Source organism: Carettochelys insculpta, chromosome 3, assembly GCF_033958435.1.
Source record: "Carettochelys insculpta isolate YL-2023 chromosome 3, ASM3395843v1, whole genome shotgun sequence".
Lineage (NCBI taxonomy): Eukaryota > Metazoa > Chordata > Testudines > Carettochelyidae > Carettochelys > Carettochelys insculpta.
In genome coordinates, this window is record NC_134139.1 from 152,182,985 (window position 1) to 152,210,330 (window position 27,346).

General features: G+C 38.0%; 1 protein-coding gene across 43 annotated transcripts in view; it reads right to left on the reverse strand.

The window, feature by feature from the left end:
• Positions 1-27,346, reverse strand: part of RIMS1 (regulating synaptic membrane exocytosis 1) — a 423,063-nt gene that overhangs the window by 52,779 nt on the left and 342,938 nt on the right. For 33 of the 43 annotated variants that reach the window (XM_074991019.1, XM_074991025.1, XM_074991017.1 and 30 more), the window contains one exon: positions 8,996-9,231. The exons of the other annotated variants lie outside the window; for them this stretch is intronic. In XM_074991019.1, the coding sequence (XP_074847120.1) occupies positions 8,996-9,231 (236 nt within the window). The remainder of the gene's footprint in view (positions 1-8,995; positions 9,232-27,346) is intronic. 43 annotated transcript variants of the gene reach the window in all.

Below are 27,346 nucleotides of genomic sequence, written 5' to 3' on the forward strand. Positions count from 1 at the left end.
CTTTCTGATGGCAAATGAGGGTACCTCTGAAGAGTACTTCAGCCTGCAAAGACCTAGAGGTCTCCTCTTCTCCCTAGTAAAAAGTCCCCCAGCTACAAGGCACTGGCACTTTCTGCTACCATCCTCTGAGGACCCTGGGTACAAACAATGAGGAACATATTCACATATTATTTCTTAATATTAAAAATTCCTCTTATCACTTCTTTTAATCTAAAGTTGGGCCTCCAAGATGCGGTGAGGAAGGGAAACACAAAACAAATCCAACCATTCTGCCAATTTGGCACAAAATAGCACCTTCTTGATACCAAAACAAGTGAAATAGATGGATGCACAACATGGCTTGACAATACCTCCATGGTAGGTAATAAGGGACACAGACAGTGGCAAGATAGCTGTACGTTGACTGTGAGGATTTTAAATGATAGAGGGGTCTGTAAGAGCCACTTCACTCTCGCAAGCTCTAATTGGCTGGCAAATGAGAGGCCAAAAAAGGTGGAAAACAGACTTCTAACTCCCTTAGACAAAGAGTTAATGGGCACAAAACAGACATAAAAACACTCCAGATCCACAAACCAGTTAGTCAACATTTTAATGGAGTGGGCCATTCTGTTAATGACTTAAGAGTTTGCGTGTTACTGAAGAAAAATTTTCGCACCACTATTGAAAGGGAGACAGCCGAGCTGTCTTTCGTATTCAAATTCGGCACATTAACATGTGGTTTTAACCGGGATGGGAATTTTCTGAGTCACTACAGGGGCTCGTTTGTATACTTGGCTTAATCTAATTCTTGACCTTCCCCCACCTTTCTACCTTTCTGCTCTCTGATTTGCTCACCTTGAGCATTTTTTTCTGATTTGTCCTCCTTGATTACTGTTTTTGGTTCTCTGTGCCTTAAATATTGAGTCTGTTCTGGCATGGCTATGGTCTGAAGAAGTGGGTCTGTCCCACGAAAGCTCACCTAATAAATTATTTTGTTAGTCGTTAAAGTGCTACTTGACTGCTTGTTTGTTTTGATAGTATATGGACTAGCATGGCTCCCTCTCTGTTACAGAGGCTCCAGTATGTTTGAACACAAGCACTTCTTCACCTTTCCCTTCTCAGGACTCTCGGAGCTGGTGAGCACCTGCCAGATTGAACAGCCCTCCCCTCATCCTTTAGACTGAGACAGGAAGTAGGCATTACTTTGATTTTTTTCCGTATAAATTGTAAATTTTATAACATAGACACAAACATCCTTTCAGGGTTATTTCAAAGTTAGCATCTTCTATTATAGCTTTCCTCTTCCCCGATCCAAAATAAATCTATGATCACTCCACCATGAGTTAACTTTTGGACACAGAATCCACCTTTGAAAGAGGAAGCAAAGGGGGAATTTTCTGCCCATTATATAAAGGAAATTAAAAGGCAGCAGCTTTGAAACAAACAAAAGGAAACATTGTTTCACACAACACACAGTCAACCTCTAGAACTCTTTGCTGGAGAATGTTGTGAAGGCCAAGACTATAACAGATGTCAGTCAAAGAATAAGATCATTTCCTGCAGGATAGGCCCATCAATGGCTTAGACAGAATGAGGAAGAATGGTATGCCTAGCCCGTTTGTCAGAAACTGAGAATAGGCAACAGCTGATTCCTTGATGATTACCCGTTCAGTTCATTCTCTCTTCCCATTACCAGAAGACAGGAAAATGGGAAAGATGGACCTTTGGTCTGACCTAGTAAGGCAGTTCCTAAATTCTTATTGGCAGCTGAAAGCAGAATAGGGCTATCTACCTATAATCCCTCCTTGCAGTATGAATGCTATCCAGGAAAAAATAATTTAAATTCAATTTTTAAAATTAATTTATTATATTTACTTGAAAAATCTACAGCTAAAGCTCATAGCGTTCAGCTGGAAGAAAACCAGCCAAATAACACACATTATATGGAAATATCTAAGAATATAACAGGATCTATTTTCATTTTCTATTTTATATAGTCTTGAACTGTTCTATTTTTAAATAAGAGAGATCAATGTAAACGGTGGGAATGGATTAACATTAGAAAGCACACTGTCAGAGTATTTAAAAACATAAAACCTAGTAATTCGTAAGCATGGTAGGCATTACTAATCAACTAAGCCGCGATGCTAACAGAAAATCAAAGAATACCAGAATGGAAAGGGACATCGAGAGGTCATTAAGTCCAGTTCTCTGCACTCATGGCAGGACTAAGCATCACCTACATCATCCCTAACAGATATTTGTCATACTCTCAAAAATCTCCAATGATGGAGATTCTATAACCTCCCTATGCAATTAATTCCAGTGCTTAACCAATCTGACAGGAAGCTTTTATTGAAAGCTGTTATCACATCCCTCTCAATCTTCTCTTTTCCAGACTATGCAAACCCAGTTCTTTCAGTCTTCCCTCAGAGGCCATGTTTCCTAGAACTTTACCAATTTTTTTTCACTTCTTTGGACTTTTTGACTATTTGTCCACATCTTTCCTGAAATGTGGTGCCCAGAACTAGACACAATACTCTGGTTGAGACCTAATCAGGGCAGAGTAGATTGGAAACAAAAATGAAAATGAAAATGAAAATATGATGAACTTATATACAATATGGAGTGGGCAGGTTGTAAAAAATGTGTGCAGGCCTAAGAAAATAGAAACATGATCCCATCTCCATAAAATCTTGCAAATGAACGAATTCTGGCCCCCACCAATAAAGATAGCTTTCACTTTGGAAGCATCTTAGTTCTACAAGCACCGATCAAAAGGGGACATTTGCCTACAATAACATTTCTGAACAATAATTGGTCCTTCCAAAACTCAAAATCAGAGACATATACACATATTTAATACGTTTTGTTACACTTAAGGAAAGATTAATATCTTAGTAGCAATTGCTGATCTGGTGTACGCTCTTTATCAAATATATATTATACAAACATCACTCAAAGACACACAGGCTGGATAGTTAAAGATGGTTAGGCTATCCATGCCAAGTGCCAAGAGTCAGGAAATTCAAGCATTATAACTGCCAATCAGTCCTTAACTGGCATTGTTCAACTGAAATGCATGATGGGGCAAGCCAGCATTATCACTTTCAAATCAGATCAATAGCAAGGAATCTAGATCCAGAGTTTCTCAAAATATTTGGGGGTTTGGACCTGTTTTTTTGTTTCCAGTCTCAATACCTTAATTTAGTTCTCAAAATGAAGGGTAGAAACAAATTTATATGCCAGTCATAAGTGGTTTCTTCAGATTGCATATTTTCTGGTAAACAGCAGATCCTTTCCATGAAACTGACTTGAATGGTACAAGAGAGATGGTACAATGGTATTCAAGTCTACTAATATACCTGTCATATATCTATAGCTATCTAATTCTTTATAATAAAGAATGTGTTTTATGAAACAATAGCTCAGTGGTCTGACTACAGATCTACATCATAAATACATACCTTACTTTTTTGAGGGCAGCACAATATTAACAGTGATATAAATATTACTATTTAATGACAAAATTAGTCTATCTACTGGAGATGATTCTCAAACATTAATAAGAGATAAATATTTATATATTTATTTTAAAGTGTATAATTTACCTTACTTACTCAGCAATATACATATTTAAATTTTAAATAGAGAATCCAAGAATTAGATATAAAATACATACGAAAATAAAATAAGGATACTTGATGGATTTCTTTATTTGGCCTGGATTACCTTATTTTTTGCAGACAATTAGTAAATATTCATATAGTTTATGGCCCTATATTTATTTAAACTATGTCACTCAAAATACATAGTGGTTACGTCTACACTATAGAGATCTTTCAAAAGAAGTCCTTCTGGAAGATTTCTTCTGAAAGAACTTCTTTCGAAAGACTGAATAAACACACAAAAAAGCAGATCAAAAAATTGATCTGCTCTTTTGAAAGAGAGTGTCCACACAGCCCCCGCTCTTTCAAAAGAACGGGCCAGGGAATGAAAAATCAGGTCCCATGAGCACTGCTCTTTCAAAAAAAAAAAAAAAATAGAAGGCCTGCAAAGCATCTACACAAGCTGTCAAAAGGGGACGCTTTTCCTGAAACAGGAAAGGAAGAGTGATTTTGAAAGGAATGATCCATTCTTTAGATTTACTTTTGAAAGAACACTTTTTGTGTGTAAACGCTCCATACAATCTTTTAAAAGAGCCCCCTTCTTTTGAAAAATCTTTTTAAAGAACTTGCTAGTGTAGATGCACCCAACAAGTATAGGAGAGGTATATACTAATATGGAATGTATTAAGCTCCATTAAGAGTTATACAGTTTTAATATATACACATATGTGGACATCAGAATAGCATATTTTATGCTTGAGCTTGGGTGAGATGAACTGTGAATATAAGAAAAAACGTAGGGCCCATCAGAGTATGGTTAACTCTCTTTACAAATCTACTGCAATCTGGAATGGGGCCACCCAGTTCATTCAAGATCCTTATGGTTTGTGGACTGAAACCATGCATCCCCCACCCTTTATATGTGAGTTCTAATCCCTCTTCCTGGAGAGAAAATGTGGCAACAGTTCTGCGAGTTTGGACCCAGAGTTTGAATGCTTAGTCTGCTACTATGGGCTTTCCTGGGAAAGACAGATTCAGACTTTACACGTAGGTGTCAACATTAACCAATGAAATACAATTAATTCAAGAAACTGGTTTATGATATATTCTTTACTGAAAGAAAATGAAGTTCTATTTCTGTATAGGCATAAAAATATGTCCAAACAAGGGCCTTTGGGATTTTGACACTGCTGAACTATATTAATTTAGACATTATTCTTCATTGTCTTTTCAAATGGAGAAAACCTGGAACTCCACAACTGAATTTTTTTCAAAGGAATGTCAATCATTCCAATTTTTTAGGTCAATATTTGATTCCTGTCCTTTTGGGATAACATACTTTTTATTCTAATGCTGGGGATTTCTGTATGGTTGGGAATACTTTGACAAATCACAGGTAACAAACAAAAGCAATGAGTCCTGTGACACCTTGAACACCAACAAATTTATTTTGGGCCTAAGCTCTCAAGGGATGGAGTACACTTTGTCAGATGCAGCCCATGAAAACTTATGCCCAAATAAATCTGGTAGTCTTCAAGGTGACAAAGGACTAAGGAGTTTTTTTTTTTTCTAAAACAGACTAACCCCTCTGAAACCTTTCATCATGCAAGGTAATAATTGGACTTTGACAGTAAGGCAAACTAAGTATCATATTCAGCACAGTTTTAGGCTGACAGTAGTATACAAGCACATTTTTATAATCAAAAGTCATTCTTATAGTTTCCACTGCACTGGAAGACACTGAATACTCTAAAGCAGTGTTTCTTAAGCTTTTAGAGACCACAGAACATTGAACAATAAATTTTCAGTCAGAACACCCATGAGAATTTTCTCAAAAAAATCATCAGGACAAACAAACAAAAACAAAAAAAAAAACCAATCAAGCAAACAGCAACACATACAGCAAAATCAAAATGAAGTAATTTAATCAGGTATCATCGCAATGAAGTGGTAACGTTGTATTTGGTTTTAATAGTAGAAAATATATACCTTCTGTGTATGATATCAAAAAAGTGTCAGATGCTCACGACATACCTGCGAGTGGTGCATGGAACACCACTGCTGTTTGGAACATAGTTCAAGAAACATTGCTGTAAAGTGTACTTTGAATCTCTTGAAGCTGAATATAGTATTATTACCCTTTAAAAACTCTGCAAATCAACAGTCTGACATGACATTTGTGTCACGCGGAAAAGTCCAGCTGAAATTTCAACTTGATTTAGATAAGAGTCAAAGAGTTATTGTATGCTTGTGAAGAACAAGAATATCCAGGATGACAATAATTCATGCTTTAAAAATCCTAAACAAACAAAAACAAACGCTGTGGGAAGTGATATAAAATTTCAGCGTTTAGAGTTTAAGCTAATCTCTGTAATTATTAGGAATCAGGGAGAGATTCCTTCATTGCAGGCAAATGATTGCACTGCACCTAAAGTGCCCATGTATGTGCACAGGGGCAATGCATGGGGGCCTAAAGGGTCACGTGCACCCCCCCATTGCTATGGTTGAGGGACAAGGGACCAGAAGCCAGCGCTCTTCTGTCCAATGGTGGGTTCATACAACTGCGCGGGTCACAGCATTTTGGGGGGTCCTGGGGACTAGTGGTGTGCCCTGTGCAAGCAGCTGAGGTGGGCACCCCTCCCCACACACCCAGTGGTGGCAGCAGGAAGTGGAGTGACATGCTCCCAGGCTGCTCTGCTCCCACAACTTCCAGCCATATTGCTCCGCTTCTGACTCACTTCCAGTGAATGTAGGAGGCAGTCGCCCATTCCTCCAAGCATACCCTCACAGCGATGAAGCCTGGGGGGTCTAGAGGGAGGCCTGACACTGGAAGGAGCAATGGCTCCCCATATAGTGGTTGTTACCCAGCTCCAGCCCACTCTAGTTCCCGGCTCCCAGGCTTGTCACTCAGGAAAGGGGCTCTGGGAAGGGATGGAACCGTCCCTGCACTCAGTGTCTGGAAATGGAGCAACATGGCTGGAGCCAGGGGAGTGGAGTGCAATGGAGCCAGGTCACAGTGCTTTCCTCTGCCACCACTGGTGTGTGCGCGGGGGAGAGATAATCCCTGCTGCCAGGTTCCCCCATTAACGGGGGGACTGCCTCCCACACTGCGCTATGTCACTTGTGGTAGTGGATTTGAAGGGGGGCCAGATGAGGGTGGCCAGAGTGTAGAGTGGGGGCTGGGAGAGGTGGAGCAGGGCTGGGTGAAGGGATGGAGAGGGGGTGGGACTGTGATGGGAAGAGGTGGGGCCTGGGTTGCAGTGGGGGCAGGGCAGAGGTGAGAAGAGGTGGGGCCCTCCCCAGGCTGAGTGGTGTGGGAAGGAGTCACATGAGGGGATTCACTTGGCTGGTGACCCCTTTGTGTCCTTCCCAAGCAATCACTTGTTAAAGCTGCAAGCCCAGGCATTGGAAACCCCTTTTTCCATACAGCAAGGCAAGGGCACTGGGGGGCTGGGAAGTTGGGGGCCTAAAGGGAGGCAGCCAAGCTGATTGCTTAGTGACACCTTGTGGCAGATGTTCAGAGCAGGTATGTCATAGGGACAGCATGCATGACCAGACAAAGGCCTGGTAAAGGACTTAAAGAGAGGTGCTGGTTAAGGCAGAGGGCTGGGGGCTCCTCTGGTTGAAATGGCAGGGAGCCAACCCTTCTTGCTTATAGTCCATCTTAACCCTCCTGCAAGGGGGTGGATGGTAAAATCTTGGCAATGGATTTCTTGGTGGGACCTGGATGTACAACTGAGGGGGAACTGATGGAAACCCCCTGGGTAGTTACAGAATAGACAGGGAGCTTTCTACACCATATACCTTTCTCAGTGGGTAGTCCCAGACACCCAATAATAAAGTTACAGCCCAATTAAATGCATATCAAATGTCTCCTGTGCTTTTGATAAAACCAGACAATTACTCCACTGCTGCCTTCTGATGAGCTTCCCACAGTGTTGTGAGTCCTGGACAGGGTTTTTTGCCGGCCACATATCAAAAAAGATTACCAGACTACAGGGTGGATCACAGAGCTAACTCCTCAGTTCCTGTTTTGGAGGGACTGAAGGTCACAAAGAATGCAATTTCCAACTCAATTTGATAAACTTCAAGCAATACTTATAAACACAATTAAAATTAAATTAAAATACGTAGTTCTTAATAAATTGGGACTTATCAACACAGACACTTTCAATACTGCCAACCCACATTTACATTTTAAACTCCAGCAGATGATTTTGATTGATCTGAACTAATAAGGTTTAGTTAAAGAAACAATCTGTTTTGTTACTTAGATTAATGAGACTGGTAATGATCCTACTGCATTTCTGATCAGAACAACACAGTATTAACATAAATTCTAATCTGGACTTCAAATGATCTCATTACAGTTTTCATTTGCCTCAAATGCATAATGTAGCCTATACATTCAATTTTAAAATGAGACTAAAACTAGATGAATATTTAATTTTTTAATTCAAACTTCCTGAAATTGCAATAAAAAAAACCCCTTGCCTCTGATCACAAAAGAAAAACAAGGAAAGGCAATGAAAAGGATAATTCAATAATACAAATACACAATATTGATACTTACTTTCACTTAGATTATCTTATGTGATAGAAACACTGCAATACTCCCGAGTGCTGTGCTCATCTGAAGCTTTTTCTTTTCTTTTAGCAACAAAGACATTAAGGACTTGAGCCTATTCCTACTGAAGTCAATAGCAAAACTCACTGTGTTCAGCAGGAGCAAGACTGGAGGCCTTAAAACATCTTTTCCTTTTGCTCCTTTCTTTGTGAGCTGTTTGCCCTTCAGGCCACACAGATGCAAGGCTTTTAAGACGTCTGAAGTAGTAATAAAGAGCTAAAACCCTTAAAGCCCATAATGAAGCACCGTATTGAATTCACTGACCCCATTTTGTCAGATTGCTCTTAAACAGCAAATACTAGGTTTTCTTGCCATTGAGATAAGATGTATTCTCTTAAAATATCATTAAAGTATGTTAGTATTGTAAGTGATACATCTACACCTTAAACTTATGTGTATTATATACCTAACCTTTATATGCTGCAGGTTACAGGTTCTACATTTGTAGTGAATTGTGCTGTCAAAAAGATTTTGTACCTATAATATGTGATTTACGTCTAGCCACAAACTCTTGATAACCACATATGTTTCTTTGCATTTCCTTGGTGACATGTAAACAAGGCTTCTGAGAGATAAACACATTCATTCATCGGGACAGAAAAGATTTATAATACAAATGATTAAAACATTATTGTATGGATTTTTTGCCAAGTTTAGAAATGACTTGAAAACTCCATCTGAGATGGACAGACTACATTCTGACACACACAAATCCCATGGGTAAAGTGTAAGTTTCAGTACTTCGGGTGACCCATTTTCAAGTTGAGTATATTACACTCACCTGTTTGGCTAAGTTGGGATGTGCTTCTGCTTCTTCGAGAAACTATGGCAACCACTTTGGCACTGAGGCTGGATCGTCTTTTCTTCCCACCTGTTCCAACCGTCCCGACAGCAGTGTCTGACTGACTCCCATCATTATGTTCCAGTTTGTACATCTCTCCACTCACACTTGTGCTCTTTGTGATGATTCTCCCTGAAGTTCCCATCCGTCTGCCTTGCATTTTAGGGGTAAACGTACTATATTTACAAAGTAAAAACATTCAAATTAAGTGTATGTGTAATAGTATCTCCTAAATCTAATGCATTTTATTATCAAATTAATTCATGAGTCATTTTAAAGTAAAGTTTTGTTATAACTCTCATTATTTATATAATTGCTTTGACTTCTCTCAAACTACATGCTCTCTAGATTATAATCTATCCTTCACCTCTTTTACAAAAAATAAACACAGTGGTTCTTCAAAGTAGTACAAACACATAAACAGAGACATGTATCAACTAAATGGAGTCTTGTCCTATATATTTATTAAATATATACAGTGATACTCCACTAATTTTTACTGCCAACAAAAGCAAATACGGTAAACACATACACATATTTTATAAGCATTGATCACAATGGACACAATCATTAGATAGAGGAGATGCGGTTTGCTACCTGGCATGCTTTACTAAATGAGGAGACAAATAATCAGATTCCGTTAAATTAACACTGTTCACTATTACAAGACAATGTATTCCAAAGACCTCAAAGGTCAACTGAGTGGCTTGCAAATGTGAATGTCTTCTCAGGTAAATGCAACAATCCTTCTACGGATGAAAAATATAACCTTAAGAACATCATAAATCAGTCAGATGAGGTAGGTGAGGTAATATCTTTCACTGGACCAACTTCTGTTGGTGGGACATACAAGGCTTCAAGCTTCATGAGGCTTTTGTTAGTGTTTGAGGAAGGAAACCCAGAGGGTCTGAGCTAAATACAAGTTGACACAGACTGTTAACCAAAAGGGGTTAAAACCCACTGTGAGAGACGTCTTAAAGTGGGCAATTAGTGGTCAGCAGACAATGGGGTGTATTACGAATTGTTGTAATGATTCATAAACCCTGCATCACTGTGGCACTGACAGTTTTTACTGTCTAGCAAAGTTCTGAATTTAAATTCACCAGGCTTTTCTTTTGATGGTTTTGCCCAGGTTTCCTTTGAAAATGAACTTTGAAAACTCAGATGTGACAAGATCACTTTGTGAAAAGTGTTGGCGCACAGATTTTATGGTGTTTTTGTCTATCATTTTTCTGTGAGAGTTAATTCAAGAGCACAATGATTGTCCAGTTTCACTGTCAAAGCTATTGCTGGGGCATTTGATTCTGGATGCATCAGTTTTATTTTCCAGTTTGCCCAACAACCAATGGGTCTTACATAAAAGCTATTCAAAAAATGAACCATGTAGACAGGCTTTTTTAATTGTGTCATTTCCATTTGATAAAACTGCAAATACTTCTTTGAATTTGAGTGCTGTCTTCTTACAAACCAACTGGTGCTGCAGTGAGAGACTGAACTGAGAAATGGGAACTACAATCTAGGGTACAATCCCACATTACCAAAGGGACAGGCTAAGTTACTTAATGGAGTATAAGATCTCAGATTTCTAACATTGGGAGTCACCTTAACTCTGATGATAGAGTATATGGACCTGAACAACAAGAAGTCCTGTGGCACCTTATAGACTAACAGATATTTTGGAGCATAAGCTTTCATGGGCAAAGACCCTCCTCATCTGACGAAGTGGGTCTTTGCCCATGAAACCTTATGCTCCAAAATATCTGTTAATCTATAAGATGCCACAGGACTTCTTGTTGTTCTCGAAGATACAGGCTAACATGGCTACTTCTCTGATACCTGTCACATGGACCTGGGAATTTAAATTGAAGTTTGATCCACTTTATACTCTGGACTTGTTAAATTAGGCTAACATAGCTGGGTTCCTGATCTTAGCTGTATTATTACTGATTCACAACACTGTAACGTACAAACTAAACACTGGACTAAATCTGAAGGGTAGTTAATGGAGTATTTTATAATCCTCCATTTTGAAATGGAATGTGGTGAACCGGACTGTCACTTGCAAAGGCCTACTCAGAAGGAGACATGACATCATACCAGTACTCTAAAAAACGGGTTGATTAGGTCAGCCTGCTTGAGGTTGAGAAGTGGGTTTTTTTGCTTCACTTGGCAGGGAAAAAAACAGTAAGAAGTATGAGGTAGATAAGAAAGTTTGTCACGGGGAAAAGTGAACAGGGCTAGGCTGAGAAGAAGAATCTTCCTCCTCGGTGGGGAGGACCTGACTTTGGTGAAGGCATTGGTGTTTCCATAGATCTGGGCATCATTAAGTCTTAATACATCCTTGTCCAAAGGGCTATCATAGAGAAGTATAAAATAAATATGAATATAATATGTTTCAATTGTCAGTCATCCAAGTTTGTTACTCAGATAGACAGCACACATAATAACCTTTGTCACTGTTTGATGCAAGAAATGGGAAGGATAACATCTGAGAATACTTGTAAGAAAACTATTGTTTTGCATAAAAATGGCTGTCTTCTGTATAAATATTTGTTTGATCACCTTTCATCACACAGGAGCTTGTTACTATAAGCTTCAAAGGAACAGGAACTTTAAGTGGAAACTAAAACATGCAATCTCTTTTCTTAGACAATTTCTTATGTTGCACTGCAGCATGCAAGGAGACTTTTAGTGGATTACCTGAGGCACAAAAAGCTTAAACTAGGTTCCCCTCTCCCACTATGTAGCAAACTACTTCCTTTTCTATTGCAAGGACACATATATTTTGATATTTTCAATACAATAGAGTTTTATATTTCTTACTATGGCATTCTGCATATAAAACCCACAATCTTTAACAAATCTGACTCTTTAACAACCTCCAGCAATCAAGAAAACTGACCCTTTCAATTAAACTGTACATTTTTCTAAAAATAACATTTCACAAAAAGATCTTCTACAGAAAATGTGTAAACATCAGAGGAAAGGGATCTATGTACAAAGTGCTGTGTACATTTATAGTGTGTTCATGGAAGTCTAACAAACTACAAAATTATAGTTGAAAAACTATAAAGTACAATGGATTGAGTATGGCTGACAAGAACTAAAGTAACTGCCTCAATGAGTAGGTAGCATTAAACTAAATAAGAGAATAAGTGCTTGAATCTGCAAACCTTACTCATTTGTGTAATCTTTACACATGGAATTCCTACCAGTTTCAGTGCAGGAGTTCAGGATTCTTAAATGAGTAAGAGTTATATTTAGTATTCAGGAAGGAATTCTCTCAAAAAATTTAAAGAGGCACATTCAATAGACTCTAAATTTATGCCCCCAATTTTATGTACAGTGAAACTGCAAGTGGAGCAAACTAAAATTAAACTAATTTATTACCTGATTTTAAATATAAATAGCATTCACTATTGGAAATCAGGTAATTAGATTTCTGGATTCAATAATGTCTAACTTTAAATAACTGCATGTGTGCAATAGGGAAGACAGAACTTCAGGATAGATGCTTTTCAGTGGATTGTGTACATCTAAATAAATAAAACAAAAATATCTCAGGTATATCTGTGCTGTGGACTTCTCCATGACCAAAACCAATCTTAACCTCATTAGGCCAATTGGTCAAGGTATGCACAGATCTTTTAACCATAAAACCACTCTTTGGGTTTACTTTTAGATCTATGCATTTTAATGTGATGTATTGATACTGGATATAAGAATGGGCATGTGACACACCCATAGTGGGCCACCATCATGGCACTTTTGTAATCATTGGAAGGTGAATTCTAAGAGCACTGTACCTTATACAAACAGTGCCTAAAACATTATCTTCGTGTATTATACCGGTTCATATGGGACAAGTCTACCTGGAGCTGTTCTCCCAGCAGCTCCATGCTAATGAACAGTTTTGCAATTGCAAATGGCTGTTCGTTAGCATAATCACACAGCTAATTGGCATAGTGCTGTGAGATCTTGCTGCCAGCAGTAAACAGGCCATGTGGACGTGCCTCTACTGGTAAAAACCTCCCCTGTTGCCAGCGTCTAATACCTGAAAAAGGGCAAAATATGAGATAAGTTTGAAGTTGGAGTTCTTCTGCTTTTACCTTAGAAACTTTAAGTCTTGTCTTCCTTGGCTGGCTGGAGGACTCTGTGGAGGTCTCAGGAGATGCATATTTATAAATTCCCATACTTTAGCTACAGGAATTAGGTTAATGAATCTTTAATAAAGATGTTTTTTCTCCAAATTTTTTTTAATTATTGAAGTTAAATAAGCATTAACAACAACAAACAAAAGCATTTTTAAAGGGTCATCTTAAAAATATCATCCACTACCAATGGCTCAGTATTCACTCTCTTGACTCTTTTAATATCAATCTTTCATTAAAATTCCATCATTATAGGTCTTGTACGCATTAATCTATTTTCCCCCAAATTTCTCACTAGTATAATTCAGCTGGTGCTTGCATTGTTGCTGTTACATCAGAGCTGGGCAGTAGACTAGGCCATAGACTAGTGACATAGGGGCAAGAACATAAAGACGCATGACCTAAACTTTTTAAGTCTAGATCCTCAGATGCACCAGTTGTCTGCTCAGCACTGCTGACAAGGGAAGGTAGAAGGTAGCCTGGAGCTTTTCTTGTGCTCTCCCAATGCCTGGACTATTTCAACATCTGGAATTACTTCGCACAGCTCCAGAATTGTATTAAAGTCTGCCAGCTTGCAATGGTCTCTTGAGGATCACTGGATTGCCGTACATACTCTCTGGCTACTTTGCTCGCTGCCATTGGCAACTGAGAAGTGGTGTTATACAGAAAGCTACGAAAAGGTCAGAGTGATGCAAAAGAGGCTATAGCTGGGACCAGAGACAAATAAACCATCTGTCCCCCAACCAGTTTTGTTTTTGGTGAATCATTTCCAGCCTTCTTTGTACATCAACAAACAAAAAAATAGCACAAGTGCTTTTTTTCCCCTTTGCACGTCAACCTGATTATATTCGATTTTACTTAATACTTTACTTCACTCTGACCCTGCAAAGACTCATTTGGACTATTTTCACACCTATATTTAAGAATGCACAGACATATTTTGGAGGACTGGAACATAAATTGATACATTTTGACACGAAGGAGTCAATTCAGATTCAATTATCAAAGTGTAAATGTAACTGAATTAATAGAGTTTGCCCAATTAACTTAAGGGTAATGGAGATCAGAATGTGGACCAATATACTTAATTGATTTTCCATAGTGTAAGTCACTTAACCTTAACAAAATTGTCTGAGCATCTTTTTCTCTGTAAGTACTACTGCAGGTGAACATCATTACAGCACCAACCTGAAGTTGTTTCTAATTATCATCATAGGAACACTGTATATCTTGCCAATACTACAAGACCTACAGCCATTAAATGTAGTTAACAATGGTTATATATGGATTAACAAACAGGATTAGTGAACTAAAAACCATGAGTGTGTACTCAAATTCCACTTACAGATTATTTGGCTTTATTTCTGTTTTAAGGACAGATCTCTGGTGTTCTGAAAATCTTTGTATTTTAGTACATAACAACTTAATTTCACACCTTTCATTAAAAAGCCATCAATAGTAGATGTTAAATATGGTAGTCTTCCTCATTCAGTACAATCTTATATTCAAGCCATTTACTTACAGTTCATCTGTGCTAGGAGTTCTTTGGATTTGTGTACCACTTATTTTTAAAATCACTGGACCTCATATATCATGAATCAATGATTTTTAGTAATGTTTTTGCACTTTGGTTGGCAAGTGCATGAAGGTGAATGAATGAAGTAAGTAATAGCTGTATCTTAATTTGTATCTATTCTCAGCTGATTTTAACTCTTTGATTTGTAATTTTGTGCACCTTTTTCAGACTCTTATTTATATGAATACTTAAAAAGGCTTACGTAGAAGTATATGAAAATACAGGTTTAACGACAGATATCTAATTTAACTATTTATTATGTTTTATCCATCAAATGCAGAAACATACCATTTTAACCAGACCAAAATTCTAAGTTTTATTTGATTTTTTTAACCCTTTAACATTTTTAGCACTGAAAATTAAGGATCTGATCTTTCTTCCACTACAAATAGAATAGTAATATTTCCTTTGACTTCCATGAGAGCAGGATCAGGCCCTAAATTCACTTTCTGCAACTGTCATTAGCTGGGAATGGCAAAATGAGGCCATTGAGAAGCTGTGAGTTGCCATGTTCTGGAGGCTCGGGTAAACAAAAGAGCTGGTGGTTCACCAGGGACTGACCCTGAAAGAACCATGTCCAGAACATGGGCCAGAGGCTCCCTTGCTTAGAGAATGTCATTCAGATAAAGGAGAGATTTAAAAGGGCAACACAGTGTAAAGCTAGCCCTTCTTCTTGGCTAAAAGCTTTGTACAAATATGCTATGGAGTAGAAGGAGAGCAACTATTGTCCAACTAATCTTCCACCTCCACCTCAAGGCTGAGAGAGAAGAGTGTACACCACCCCTTTTCAGGGTAATCAGGTTGCAAAGAGCTGACCAATTATCCAAGCACATCATTTTTTGGCTAGAAAGTTCCATAACAGAGTGATCAAATTTTTATAAAGCATCTGCTGCAGCCTTTTGCCACCTATAGATTTAGCCACAAGGAGGGCTCTTGCTTTGCAAGAATTAAATTTTTCACCATCTTACAAACTTGGACTCCACATGCTTCTTTATTTCTCAGGCTGATATGGACAATTTATAAACTGTGATTTACCACCAGCCAATGAGATATTCCATGCTCATGATATAGCCCCACCATATATGTAGCCCCTAAAGAGTCCAGTAAGGCAACAGTAGCATTTTATATCAGAGGGGTAGCCATGTTAGTCTGTGTCTGCAAAAACAACAAGAAAGTTGTGGTACCTTATAGACTAACAGATATTTTGAAGCATTTGATAGTGATTTTACAATTCTATGTTTCAGTTTTTATATCTGGCATATTTATTTATATTTTAGCTCCTTAGTCATGTTCTAACAACAATTTCTCCATTTAATTTGAAATGCTGTGATTATAGGTAAGCCATTATTTCATTTTGCACCTGGTCACTTGAAATCATTGCTATATTAAAATAAATCCAAGTCTTGTCTCAGCAGTTTGGCTTTTAGCTAAACACTGCTCAGACTATTGTTTCTTTTATTCTTAGCTCTCTGTTTTAAATCACTGGAAGAGACTCTGAGGCTGTTTCTACACGTCACTTTTTCGGGAAGAAGGGGCCTCCAGAAGGAGGACTTCCTTCCAGAAGACCGCCAGGGGCTGCGCTTGTACAAGTTGTTTTGGAGTCCGGAAGAATATCAGGAATTTGCATCCACCTCATTAGCATATTTCAGGCTGTTCTTTAGCATGCCACTTTTGGAGGAAAGTGGTATGTGTAGAAAGAGCCTGAATGAGCACTGCTATGGGATATGAATGTTGCTATATTTTAGTCAAACCTGAATAAAGTTTCAATCAGTTTGAACTTTTGTCTGGTTAAATTTAAAAGCATAGAAATATCTAAATTGCTTTTAAAAATTCCTCATTGCTGGAAAATATTTGTAAGTTCAACTTTTTCCTTTGTGAAAGGAGTTGGATATAAGTGCAAAAGGATTAGTTTGTCAATAATAGACAAAGGTGTTATATTTGCAGCTTTTTAAAGAAAATGAGGTTCAACACATTTTATTTTTTGCCTCCTAACGTACTTCTGTATGTTTTCAGAGCCAAAACCAATTTTAAATTTTCAGCCAAAACAGCTGAATTTGTGCAAGGTTATAAAACATGAGCTGAAAAAATAAAGGTCTATACTACACTTCTGTAAGATAATTTTAGACAACTATTGTAAATAACTGAATAAAGTTTCTAAAACTGTACCTAACAAAAACATATCACTATTTTTAGTACAAGGGATTCTAAAAAGTTTAGAATACTATGTAACCTTGTCTGCACTGAAATTATTTTTCAGCTAATAACATACCAAGGTAGAATGGGATGGGTAAAAATATACTGAACTACATTTTAAATGTATGTGTGACATTCCTTAGCTTTTATATTCAGTTCCTATCACTCGGGTAAAATATTCAAGATGATTTTTTTTTTGACAAGACAAACTTTTGTTATCAAAAACATAAGACACAAATCGTGGATTACAATTTTTTTTTTATCTATGCACATTTATATCCATGCAAATGCATGAGAATATCAGATATAGTGCAAATGAGGATGACTCAGTTTTGAAAACCCATGTCAAAACAAATACATGTATATAAATTTATGTCAATGCTTTATGTCAGTACTTGTTTGAATCAGAAACAAGAAATTCATGTCAGTGCTTGTTTGAATCAGAAACATTTCTATAGCCTTTAACTTCACCTTACTTTATCATCATATTACGCATTTGGAAATGGGGGCTAAGTTCTGCAACTTATCTTGAGGAATATTGTGTGTTTATATAAATGTGGACTTGATGGTATTCCAGATGCAATACCCCCATCCATTAACACTTGTATTAAATCTTGTATATAGAATAAATGAAAAATACACACACAGTAAAAAAGTTAGCTTGACTATACCATTGTTACAAAAGTAATAATGTAATAGAAAATTCAAATCTGGAATGGAAGGCATGGCAAAGGCATGGCATGAGGATTTTTTATTACTTTATTTTTAATGATAACAAGAGCAATGGAAAGTCTGCAGTCTGCCTGCCACTGTGGACACAGTCATCTTGGATGCAGTTCATCCTTTGTACAAATATCAATGAGAAGCTGTATGTAACTGAACTGCCTGTATCACAAATATTATTACTTTAAATCAACAGTGAACCTCACATTGATTAACCTAAATTCTCTATACCTATTTATAATATAAAACCTAGGCCACAAGGATCCATCTAAACACGAACTGCATTGGAGACAAACTGTGATGTATTTTTTTTTTTTTTTTTTTTTTTTAACAGAATTAAGGTTACCGTATAAAAAAGGCAACACCCCTGAGGGTAATCTGTGTCAGCATCTACCAACTCATGCTGTACTAATGTGTTACAGTGCATATATAGTACTTTAGTATAATGTGAGTCAGTACAGATACATGCCTTCTCAGGGGTCTCTTTTCTGAAAGTTCAAATATGGTAAGCCTATCTTTTTACCTGACTGAAGCATCACTTGAGTATTAAAGACTGGAATCATCAAGTAAAATACTTATTACCCTTCTCACAATTATCTGTAAATGGCAACCCTGTGTTCTAATAATGGCCACAAACCTAGCATTGTGTTTTCACTTTATTATTAACCTTAAATTCAATCCCCTTATAGTTGTTTTGAAACTATTTTCGGCCAGGAGAATAAGTCAATTGTAGACCAGAGCAATTAGAGGAAGCTTGCCAGGTACTATGGGCATAGATGGAGGAACAGATAAGGATATCAATGCCAGGACAGGGAAAACAAAAGCTGCATTCAAGGCTCTCTGTCCCATATGGAGTTCACAAATAATATCTACGAAGATGAAACTGTGGATCTTTAACACAAATGTGAAGAGTGCTCTTTTATGGATGCAAGACCTGGTGTAGCAATCAAGAGAAGAAAGTGGGGATGGCTAGGCCACACTCTCTGAAAACCATCCTCCAGCATAGTCTGTCCATCCTCTCACATGGAATCCACAAGGAAAATGCAAATGAGGAAGATCTCAGACAACATGAAGAAGGTCTACTGAGACTGAAGGACAACAACTGGGGTACTCCTGGAGCTAGCTAGAAGCTTTGATCCAAGACAAAGTGAAGTGGAGGAGACTTGTTGATGATCTTCTTCCTGTGAAGGTAGTTAGGTTCAAACATGTCTAATCTATGGATTTCTCACTTAATAATATCATAGGGAGAACTGTATCAGATGGGTAGCTGTGTTAGTCTGTATCCACAAAAACAATGAGAAGTCCTGTGGCACCTTATAGACTACCAGAGTTTTTGGAGTATAAGCTTTCATGGGCAAAGACCCACTTTGTCAGGGAGAATTAATTCTTTTAACACCCGAAGGAATATGCCTATTATTGCTTCTAATGTCTCCTGCACAAAAATATAGGTTGCTGCTAAGGGCAATTAATATTGTTTCAGCTTCACTTATTTGATGGAATTAACAAAACAACTTTCTATTGCTAGGGCATATGTAGTTTGGCTTTCAGGCTCCAATTAGTGAATTTTATGGTAACTTGGATAGATAATTGGACTACATAGAAGAACCTCCCAAACTGACAACTTTCTCCCCTCTTGGGAAGCTTTACTGGTCATTTTTTTGGTCATTTTTATTGCAATGAATAAATTATTGTAAATAATAAAAGATACATTTCAGCAGAGTTAGATTAAATCCTAGCATAACACAGTCCTCTATAAGTCAAGGTCACACTCCTCATTCTGACCCATCATTTTTTCATATCTGGCATCTATTACTTAGAACTGTCAGATAACCAGCATTTTAATCACAAGTAAATGTTAGTTATTGTTTCCATAAGTACAATATAGTGAAAGTAAATACAAACAAATAGCAAATACAGTCTGGCTGTGTCTACACTTGCATTCCTCTTTCAAATGAGAAATGCAAATAAGGGAAATTGAAAATGCACGAGGTGCAGATTTGCATATCTGGCACCTCAGTTGCATATCCTTATTTCAAAATAGCTTCTTTCAAAAGAAGAAAACCGGTGTAGACACTGCTCTTTTGAAAGTAAACCCCATCTTCAAAAGAATCCTTCTTCCCATAAAAAAGGGAAGGAGGATTCTTTTGAAGATGGGGTTTACTTTCAAAAAAGCAGTGTGTACGCTGGTTTTCTTCTTTCAAAAGCGGCTATTTTGAAATAAAAACATGCAAATGATGTGCCAGCTATGCAAATCTGCACCTCATTGCATTTTTGATTTCCCTAATTTGCATACCTCTTTCAAAAGAGGAATGCAAGTGTAGACACAGCCTATAAGTTTAGAGTGTACAATACTACTGCTGTTGGTAAATAAAGCACTCTGCATACATGTGTTTGTTTTTTAATATCTAATCTTGTTTTTCTTTAGTGTTATGCACTGCTAGGTCTACCTCTCTATTATTCAGAATATTTGAATAGCTGGCACCCTCCTGGTCCCAGGGCTGCCAGATATGAACTTACTGTATTTCCCGCAATTCTTTTCATAGAATTTTCATAGAGAATTTCCACATTTTGGTTATAAAAAGTCATGTGGAAGGAAATGATTCTCCCAAAACAGAAAAGTGTAACTTGACTATAACACTTTAAAATGCATGCCAACTTGTTTTGTGAGAATAAGTGACTACGATTTCACTGAGGGCAGCTGCAGGTGCTAAAATACTTAGTAAAATACCTTAATTTATGACTTCAGAAGACCCAATATTTAGTTTATAGTAACAATTAAGAAAAACATGAATGCTCTATCATAAATAGCACAAACCTACAGAAGCTCACAGAAAGACAGCAAGACTATGAAGATAATAGGTAACAGGAACACAGCCTAGAATCTTAAGAAATAACATAATCTGATATAAAGAAATGATGTAAACATGGTCAAGATGAAATTTTAGCTAATACAGATGTGACTATTCACGTACCAGACTTTCTCACTTTTATTACTACTGCACACATACTGCCTGATCTTTTTTCTGTCTGCTTGAGAATTCTGAAATGTAGTTCTGTTGGTGCATGTTTCAGAATGCTATTTATGGGTTCATTCAATGAAGAAAATTAGTAGCACTATGAAACTAATATGGATAGAGGGCCAAATTTTTAGGTGGGATACATTTGAGCACTCCACAGAATTCAAGGGCAATATTCCAGTTTTCAAGATGATCTGATCCCTTGTGTATAATTGACATGTGATACTATTTAGAGAGGGCTTTGTCTATGTGATCATGGGCCCATGTCCCATGCTCAAATGACATGCACTCAAGTTCCAAGATATGCTTATCACTGGTATGACAGCAACATGATATCCATGTTACAGGTGATACATATTTTTACATTTGCATGTGGACCATCCTTCAGCTGTCCAGACTCCTCAAAAGAGGAATAAACAACACATCAGTAATAACATCTGCTGTGGTTCCTATCAAAAGAACAGAAAAAAAGCTTATTTTTGTCATTGATGGAAGTAAGCAAGGTGTGGTGAAGATATCTCAATATTGATGTAAAATTATATGAAAAATTATAACTGTTTTTCATGATGTTAGGCCATTACAAATTTGTTTGGTCCTTTACTGAATATTAAAATATAGTTCCAAGTATAGTAGGACAGAATGCTTAAAAATGTAACTATACTTAACTATATTTTAATTTCACAAATAACAAGCAGTCCTGTGGCACCCTAGAGTCTAACAAAATGAAACAGAATCCAGGGTTTATATAGAGGAAGGCAGGGGAGGGAAGAAAAAGGTTACCTGTCACTAGCAGGACCAGTTTTTGAAGATATTAAGTAGGATATGTCCCATTCCTATGAATAAACTAATAAAACAAATTACAAAAGGCTTCCCCTTCCTGTCATCAAGAATCTAGCTAAGTGCCAGGAAGATAACACCTCCTTGGTAATAAAACTGTTTATGAGCCCCAGGAGTGTTTAGACCTACATTAAAAATCAGTTTTTAACTTTATCTTTTATCTTTTTTATTTTGTTATATGTTTAAAAAATGTATCACTAAAAATGCCAATTAGATTTACGCATTGTTCAATTACTATAACACGCGGATTGTAACTCTGAGGACCCTGGGTCAAACACAGGAAATGAGTGCATAATGCTTTATATCATGAGAAAAAACCTTCATAAATATATACGCTTTAGGAAAGAACTGGGTCCTATAAAATAATGTGAGGATGTTTTTTATGCAAGCTACTTCAAAGAGGAATGTGAGACTGTGTTATCAGAACAATAAAGTTAGGCCATAAAGTGGGCTTCTATCACCCCGCTCCCTTTTGCAAGAAAACACCTGCTTGTGTTTTTAAAACTTTAGAGAAAATATGTATTTGAGAAATGTTTTGTAGAAAAGCCCTCTTTATTTCTGAGAGCTTGAAATGGGAAACTACTCTGAAGGGTGTATTAGTAAGTATTTTAACTATATGCAACTGCCCAGTGTGATTTCCTAATATAATTACTATGCAAATTGCAAAATGCTTTATGTACCAAGCTGAAACCTACTGATGTAGCTCAGCTGATTACTAATGTAAGAAACCTTTTAAGTACAGAATATTATGCCATCTCTTCCTGGAGCGCAAACAGAGGTTCAGCACTGGAATACAAAGAAAAAGTGGGATTTCATTGGATTTAAGATTCTAAATATTCGTTAATTAGCCTATCTCAAAACAACTCCTTACACAACATCTTCTAACAGTAACAGAGAGAAAGCCATGCTAGTCTACATACTATCAAAACAAAAAAGCAGTCCGGTAAGAGTTTAAAGACTAACAAAATAATTTATAAGGTGATGAGCTTTCATGGGACAGACCCGCTTCTTGAGTCTGTTCTGGTATAGCTATGATCTGAAGAAGTGGGTCTGTCCCATGAAAGCTCATCACCTAATAAATTATTTTGTTAGTCTTTAAAGTGCTACTGGACTGCTTTTTTGTTTTAACATCTTCTAAGTAACTGATTAAAATACTTTCTTTGCTTTTATAGGACTTAGTTAAGATAGTTTACTTTGCCCAATTCTAAACTGCTTAGGTTATAAACCGTGTACCAAACAGGATCCCTTTTAAGCAGAGTTCTTCTAGTCATGTATTATCTATAAACATTTTTAGCATCAGAGGATATAGCAATTCTGGACTCATCATAATGCTGGGAAATAAGACGTTGGTTTCAATTTACCAAAAGGAAAGTTTCTTACCAAAGGCAATCCCACTCTCAAAGGAATAATCTCTGTTAAACGTCCTCCACAGAGTGGCATGCAGAGGAGACTGTAACAGAAGTAACCAACTTTGTGCTGTTTGGTTTCAAGCTTTATTTTTCTTACTTTAATAATAAAATAATCATCACAATTAACAAATGTGACTATTTTGTTTAATTTAACTTGTGATGTCTCCAAAATAGAACTTTCAAATGAAGTACGGAAGTACTTCCTAATGGCTTTAAAGCAGAAGTTTAGCTACTGTGTGCTTGCACTGTCATTGTCTATTACAAATATTTAGGTTAATTTGTGCCAGTTATCATCAACTTTGTGTATTTTGCACTTTATTTTACTTACTATATATCCCCAATTAATGTGTGTGTGTGTGTGTATATATATATAATCATATGTTATGTCATAACTGACACGTTAAAATAATCATGAATTGTTACAACTGTATTACTAATAAACATTAATGCACAAGTCTCTAGGATCTGTACATAGCTAATCTTTAAACAGAATGGGATTGTGTTTATAGTACATGCATCACCTTGAAATTTCTTCTAAAACAGAGTATTTTTTAGAGTATTTGCGCAAAAGAAAATGATCAAATAAACAAATTGCGTAGCTTCCATAAAGTGTACATGTTGAGAAATTCTGGCATGTAGTTTGCAAACCTACAAATAGAATGTCTGAAATTCTGATCCTGCAAAGCTGCAGAAAATACTTAATTACTTCTTTAGAACTATCCATGTGCGTAATGCAATGAGGACATTTTTTGTTAATTCAAGGCCTGATTGATAAACAAATCATTAATCATAACAGCAATCCGAGATGAGGTTATGTAGCCTTCTCAGAAAAGATACTCAGTTTTTCATGGAATATCTAGGGTGTGGGGGTATGTGCAGATGGTGGGTTTAAGGCACAGCTCTTGGATTTTCATTTTATGGTCCTTGCTGTGCTAAAGAACAATACCCAGATGATGCATAGTATTGCTTGTATGAAGTGAACTGCCTAAAAATTCACAGTAAATAATATAGTACATACTACAAAGTGTTAAAGTACCATATATTGGGCTCCAGCTTAATAATTTAACTATCTGAAGTATTTATTAACTTTCTGCTACTCAGATTTTTTCTTTAGTAAAATATCTTAGAAGTTAATTGAGCCAAAGTTTTCAGAGGCCTAAGGAAATTCCTGGCCTTAATGAGATCAATGGCAAAACTCCTACAGAATTCTATGGGGCCAACCTTTCACTCAATTTTTACACTTATTTCTTCCTTCAGAAAAGAGGCCAGTTGGTGCTGGCTTTTTAAGGGATGGACTATGAATTACACAAAGAGGATACAAAGAACTCCTGTTTCTACTTGTTGTTCATCAGCCAGACTGGGAATCTTCAGGCTCACCTCTGCTAAACCCACTACTGATGACAACTTACTGAAAGATGTTAGAATGGCAATGGGCATAAATTTCACTATAAATAATTTGTGTCCTCTCTCTGATCAAGAAAGTCAGCTGTTGTTTCATCATAATCTATTTTAAAGCAATTTAAATTGTTATGGCGCTGAAGTAATTTATGAATGTTTGTAACTTCCTCCAAACATGTTTCCAATAAATCTTGAAGATGTCCTGTCTGTCCCTTTTACTAATGCCAGAAATATTCTGAGCATGTTAGATGAAGTCTGTGAGAGGACAGGAGATTTACATTAGACACTTCAGTACTCTACAGAGGAAAAAGGACTGCAAGCTGTCTAAACTCCTACCTGCCACACAGAGCCACAACAGTGGTACTACTAACTCAACCAGCAATATCGTCAATCTGTCCAGCTACACACACAGCTCAGCAGAAGAGTCTGCTCCTTCTCGGGGACTCTCTTTTTGCCCCACCACCCGCACAAATATAATACAGTTCTGCGGTGATCTGGAAGCCTACTTTCGCCGTCTCAGACTCAAAGAATACTTTCAACACAACACTGACCAGCACACCATTACACAGACACCCTACCAGAAGCACAAGAAGAATAACTCCACGTGGACTCCTCCTAAGGGAAGAAATAACAGTCTGGAGCTATACATAGAATGCTTCCACCGACGCGCACAGGCAGAAATTGTGGAGACACAGCATCGTTTGCCTCACAACCTCAGTGGTGCGGAACGCAATTCCATCCACAGCCACAGAAACAACTCTGACATTATAATCAAAGAGGCAGATAAAGGAGGGGCTACTATCATCATGAACAGGTCTGACTACCAGAAGGAGGCTTCCAGACAACTCTCCAATACCAGATTTTACAGGCTACTTTCCTCAGATCCCACCGAGGAATACACTAAGAAACTACACCATCTGCTCAGGACACTCCCTACACAAGCACAAGAACAGATTTATACCAACACACCCCTAGAGCCCCGTCCGGGGCTATTCTACCTACTACCCAAGATCCACAAACCTGGAAATCCTGGATGCCCCATCATCTCGGGCATTGGAACTCTCACTGAAGGACTGTCTGGTTATGTGGACTCTCTCCTCAGACCCTATGCCACCAGCACTCCCAGCTATCTCCGAGACACCACTGACTTCCTGAGAAAACTGCAATACATTGATGACCTACCAGAAAACACTATCCTAGCCACCATGGATGGAGAGGCTTTCTATACCAACATCCCACACAAAGATGGAATAAATGCTGTCCGGAACAGTATCCCTGATGATGCTACAGCACATCTGATGGCTGAGCTCTGTAACTTTATCCTCACACACAACTATTTCAGATTTGGTGATGATATATACCTTCAAATCAGTGGCACAGCTATGGGTACCTGCATGGACCCTCAATATGCTAATATTTTCATGGCTGACCTGGAACAGCACTTCCTTAGCTCTCGTCCACTAACACCCCGTCTCTACTTACGCTACATTGATGACATCTTCATCATCTGGACCCATGGGAAGGAGACTCTGGAGGAATTCCACCGGGACTTCAACAACTTTCACCCCAACATCAATCACACTGGAACAGTCTACACAGGAGATCCACTTCCTGGACACCACAGTGCTCATACATGATTGCCACATCAATATCACCCTGCATCGTAAACCCATGGACCGCTACACCTACCTTCATGCCTCCAGCTTCCATCCCAGACACACCACACGGTCCATTGTGCACTAAATACTAAGATATAACCGCATTTGCTCCAACCCCTCCGACAGAGACAAACACCTACAGGATCTCTACCAAGCATTCTTGAAACTGCAACACCCACCTGAGGAAGTGAAAAAACAGATCAACAGAGCCAGATGTGTGCCATGAAGCCTCTTACTACAGGACAAGCCCAAGGGAGAAGCCAACAGAACACCACTAGCCATCACCTACAGTCCTCAGCTAAAACCTCTACAGTGCAACATCAGGGATTTACAACCCATCCTGGACAATGATCCCCCACTTTCACAGGCCTTGGGAGGCAGACCAGTCCTTGCCCACAGACAACCTGCCAACCTGAAGCAAATCCTAAACAGCAACTATACACCGCACCACAGTCACTCTAACTCAGGGACCCATCCATGCAACAAACCTCATTGCCAGCTCTGCCCACATATCTACTCCAGCAACACCATTACAGGACCTAACCAGATCAGCCACACCATCATGGGTTCATTCAGCTGCACATCTACCAATATAAGTTATGCGATCATGTGCCAGCAATGCCCCTCTGCTATATACATCGGACAAACTGGACAGTCTCTACGTAAAAGAATAAACGCACACAAATCAGATATCAGAAATGGCAATATACAAAAACCCGTAGGAGAGCACTTCAATCTCCTGGGCCACACAGTAGGAGACTTAAAAGTAGCTATCCTACAGCAAAAAAATGTCAGGACCAGACTCCAAAGAGAAATTGCTGAGCTACAATTCATCTGCAAATTTGACACCCTCAGCTCAGGCTTAAACAAAGACTGTGAATGGCTGGCTAAATACAAAAGCAGCTTCTCCTCCCTTGGTGTTCACACCTCCAGATCAACTGCTGGTAGTAAGCCTCACCCTTGCTGACTGAGCTAACCTTGTTATCCCCACCCTTGCTCTGGCTTATTTATACCTGGCCCTGCAGATTTCCAAGACCAGCATCTGATGAAGTGAGTATGTGCTCATGAAAGCTCATGCTCAAAACTTTTCTGTTAGTCTATAAGGTGCCAAAGGACCCTTCATTGCTGTTACAGATCCAGACTAACACGGCTACCCCTCCGATACTTGAAGTCTGTGAGACAGCCAGGTACCAAATATGCCTTCACTGTATTAGGACAGAGTGAAGCGCTCTTCCAATTGGCTTTTGTGTGTGGCCAAACTCTGTTAACAGAAGTTTTTTCAGAAAGTCTCTTCCAACAGTGACTTCTGTTGACAGATCGCTGTTGTGT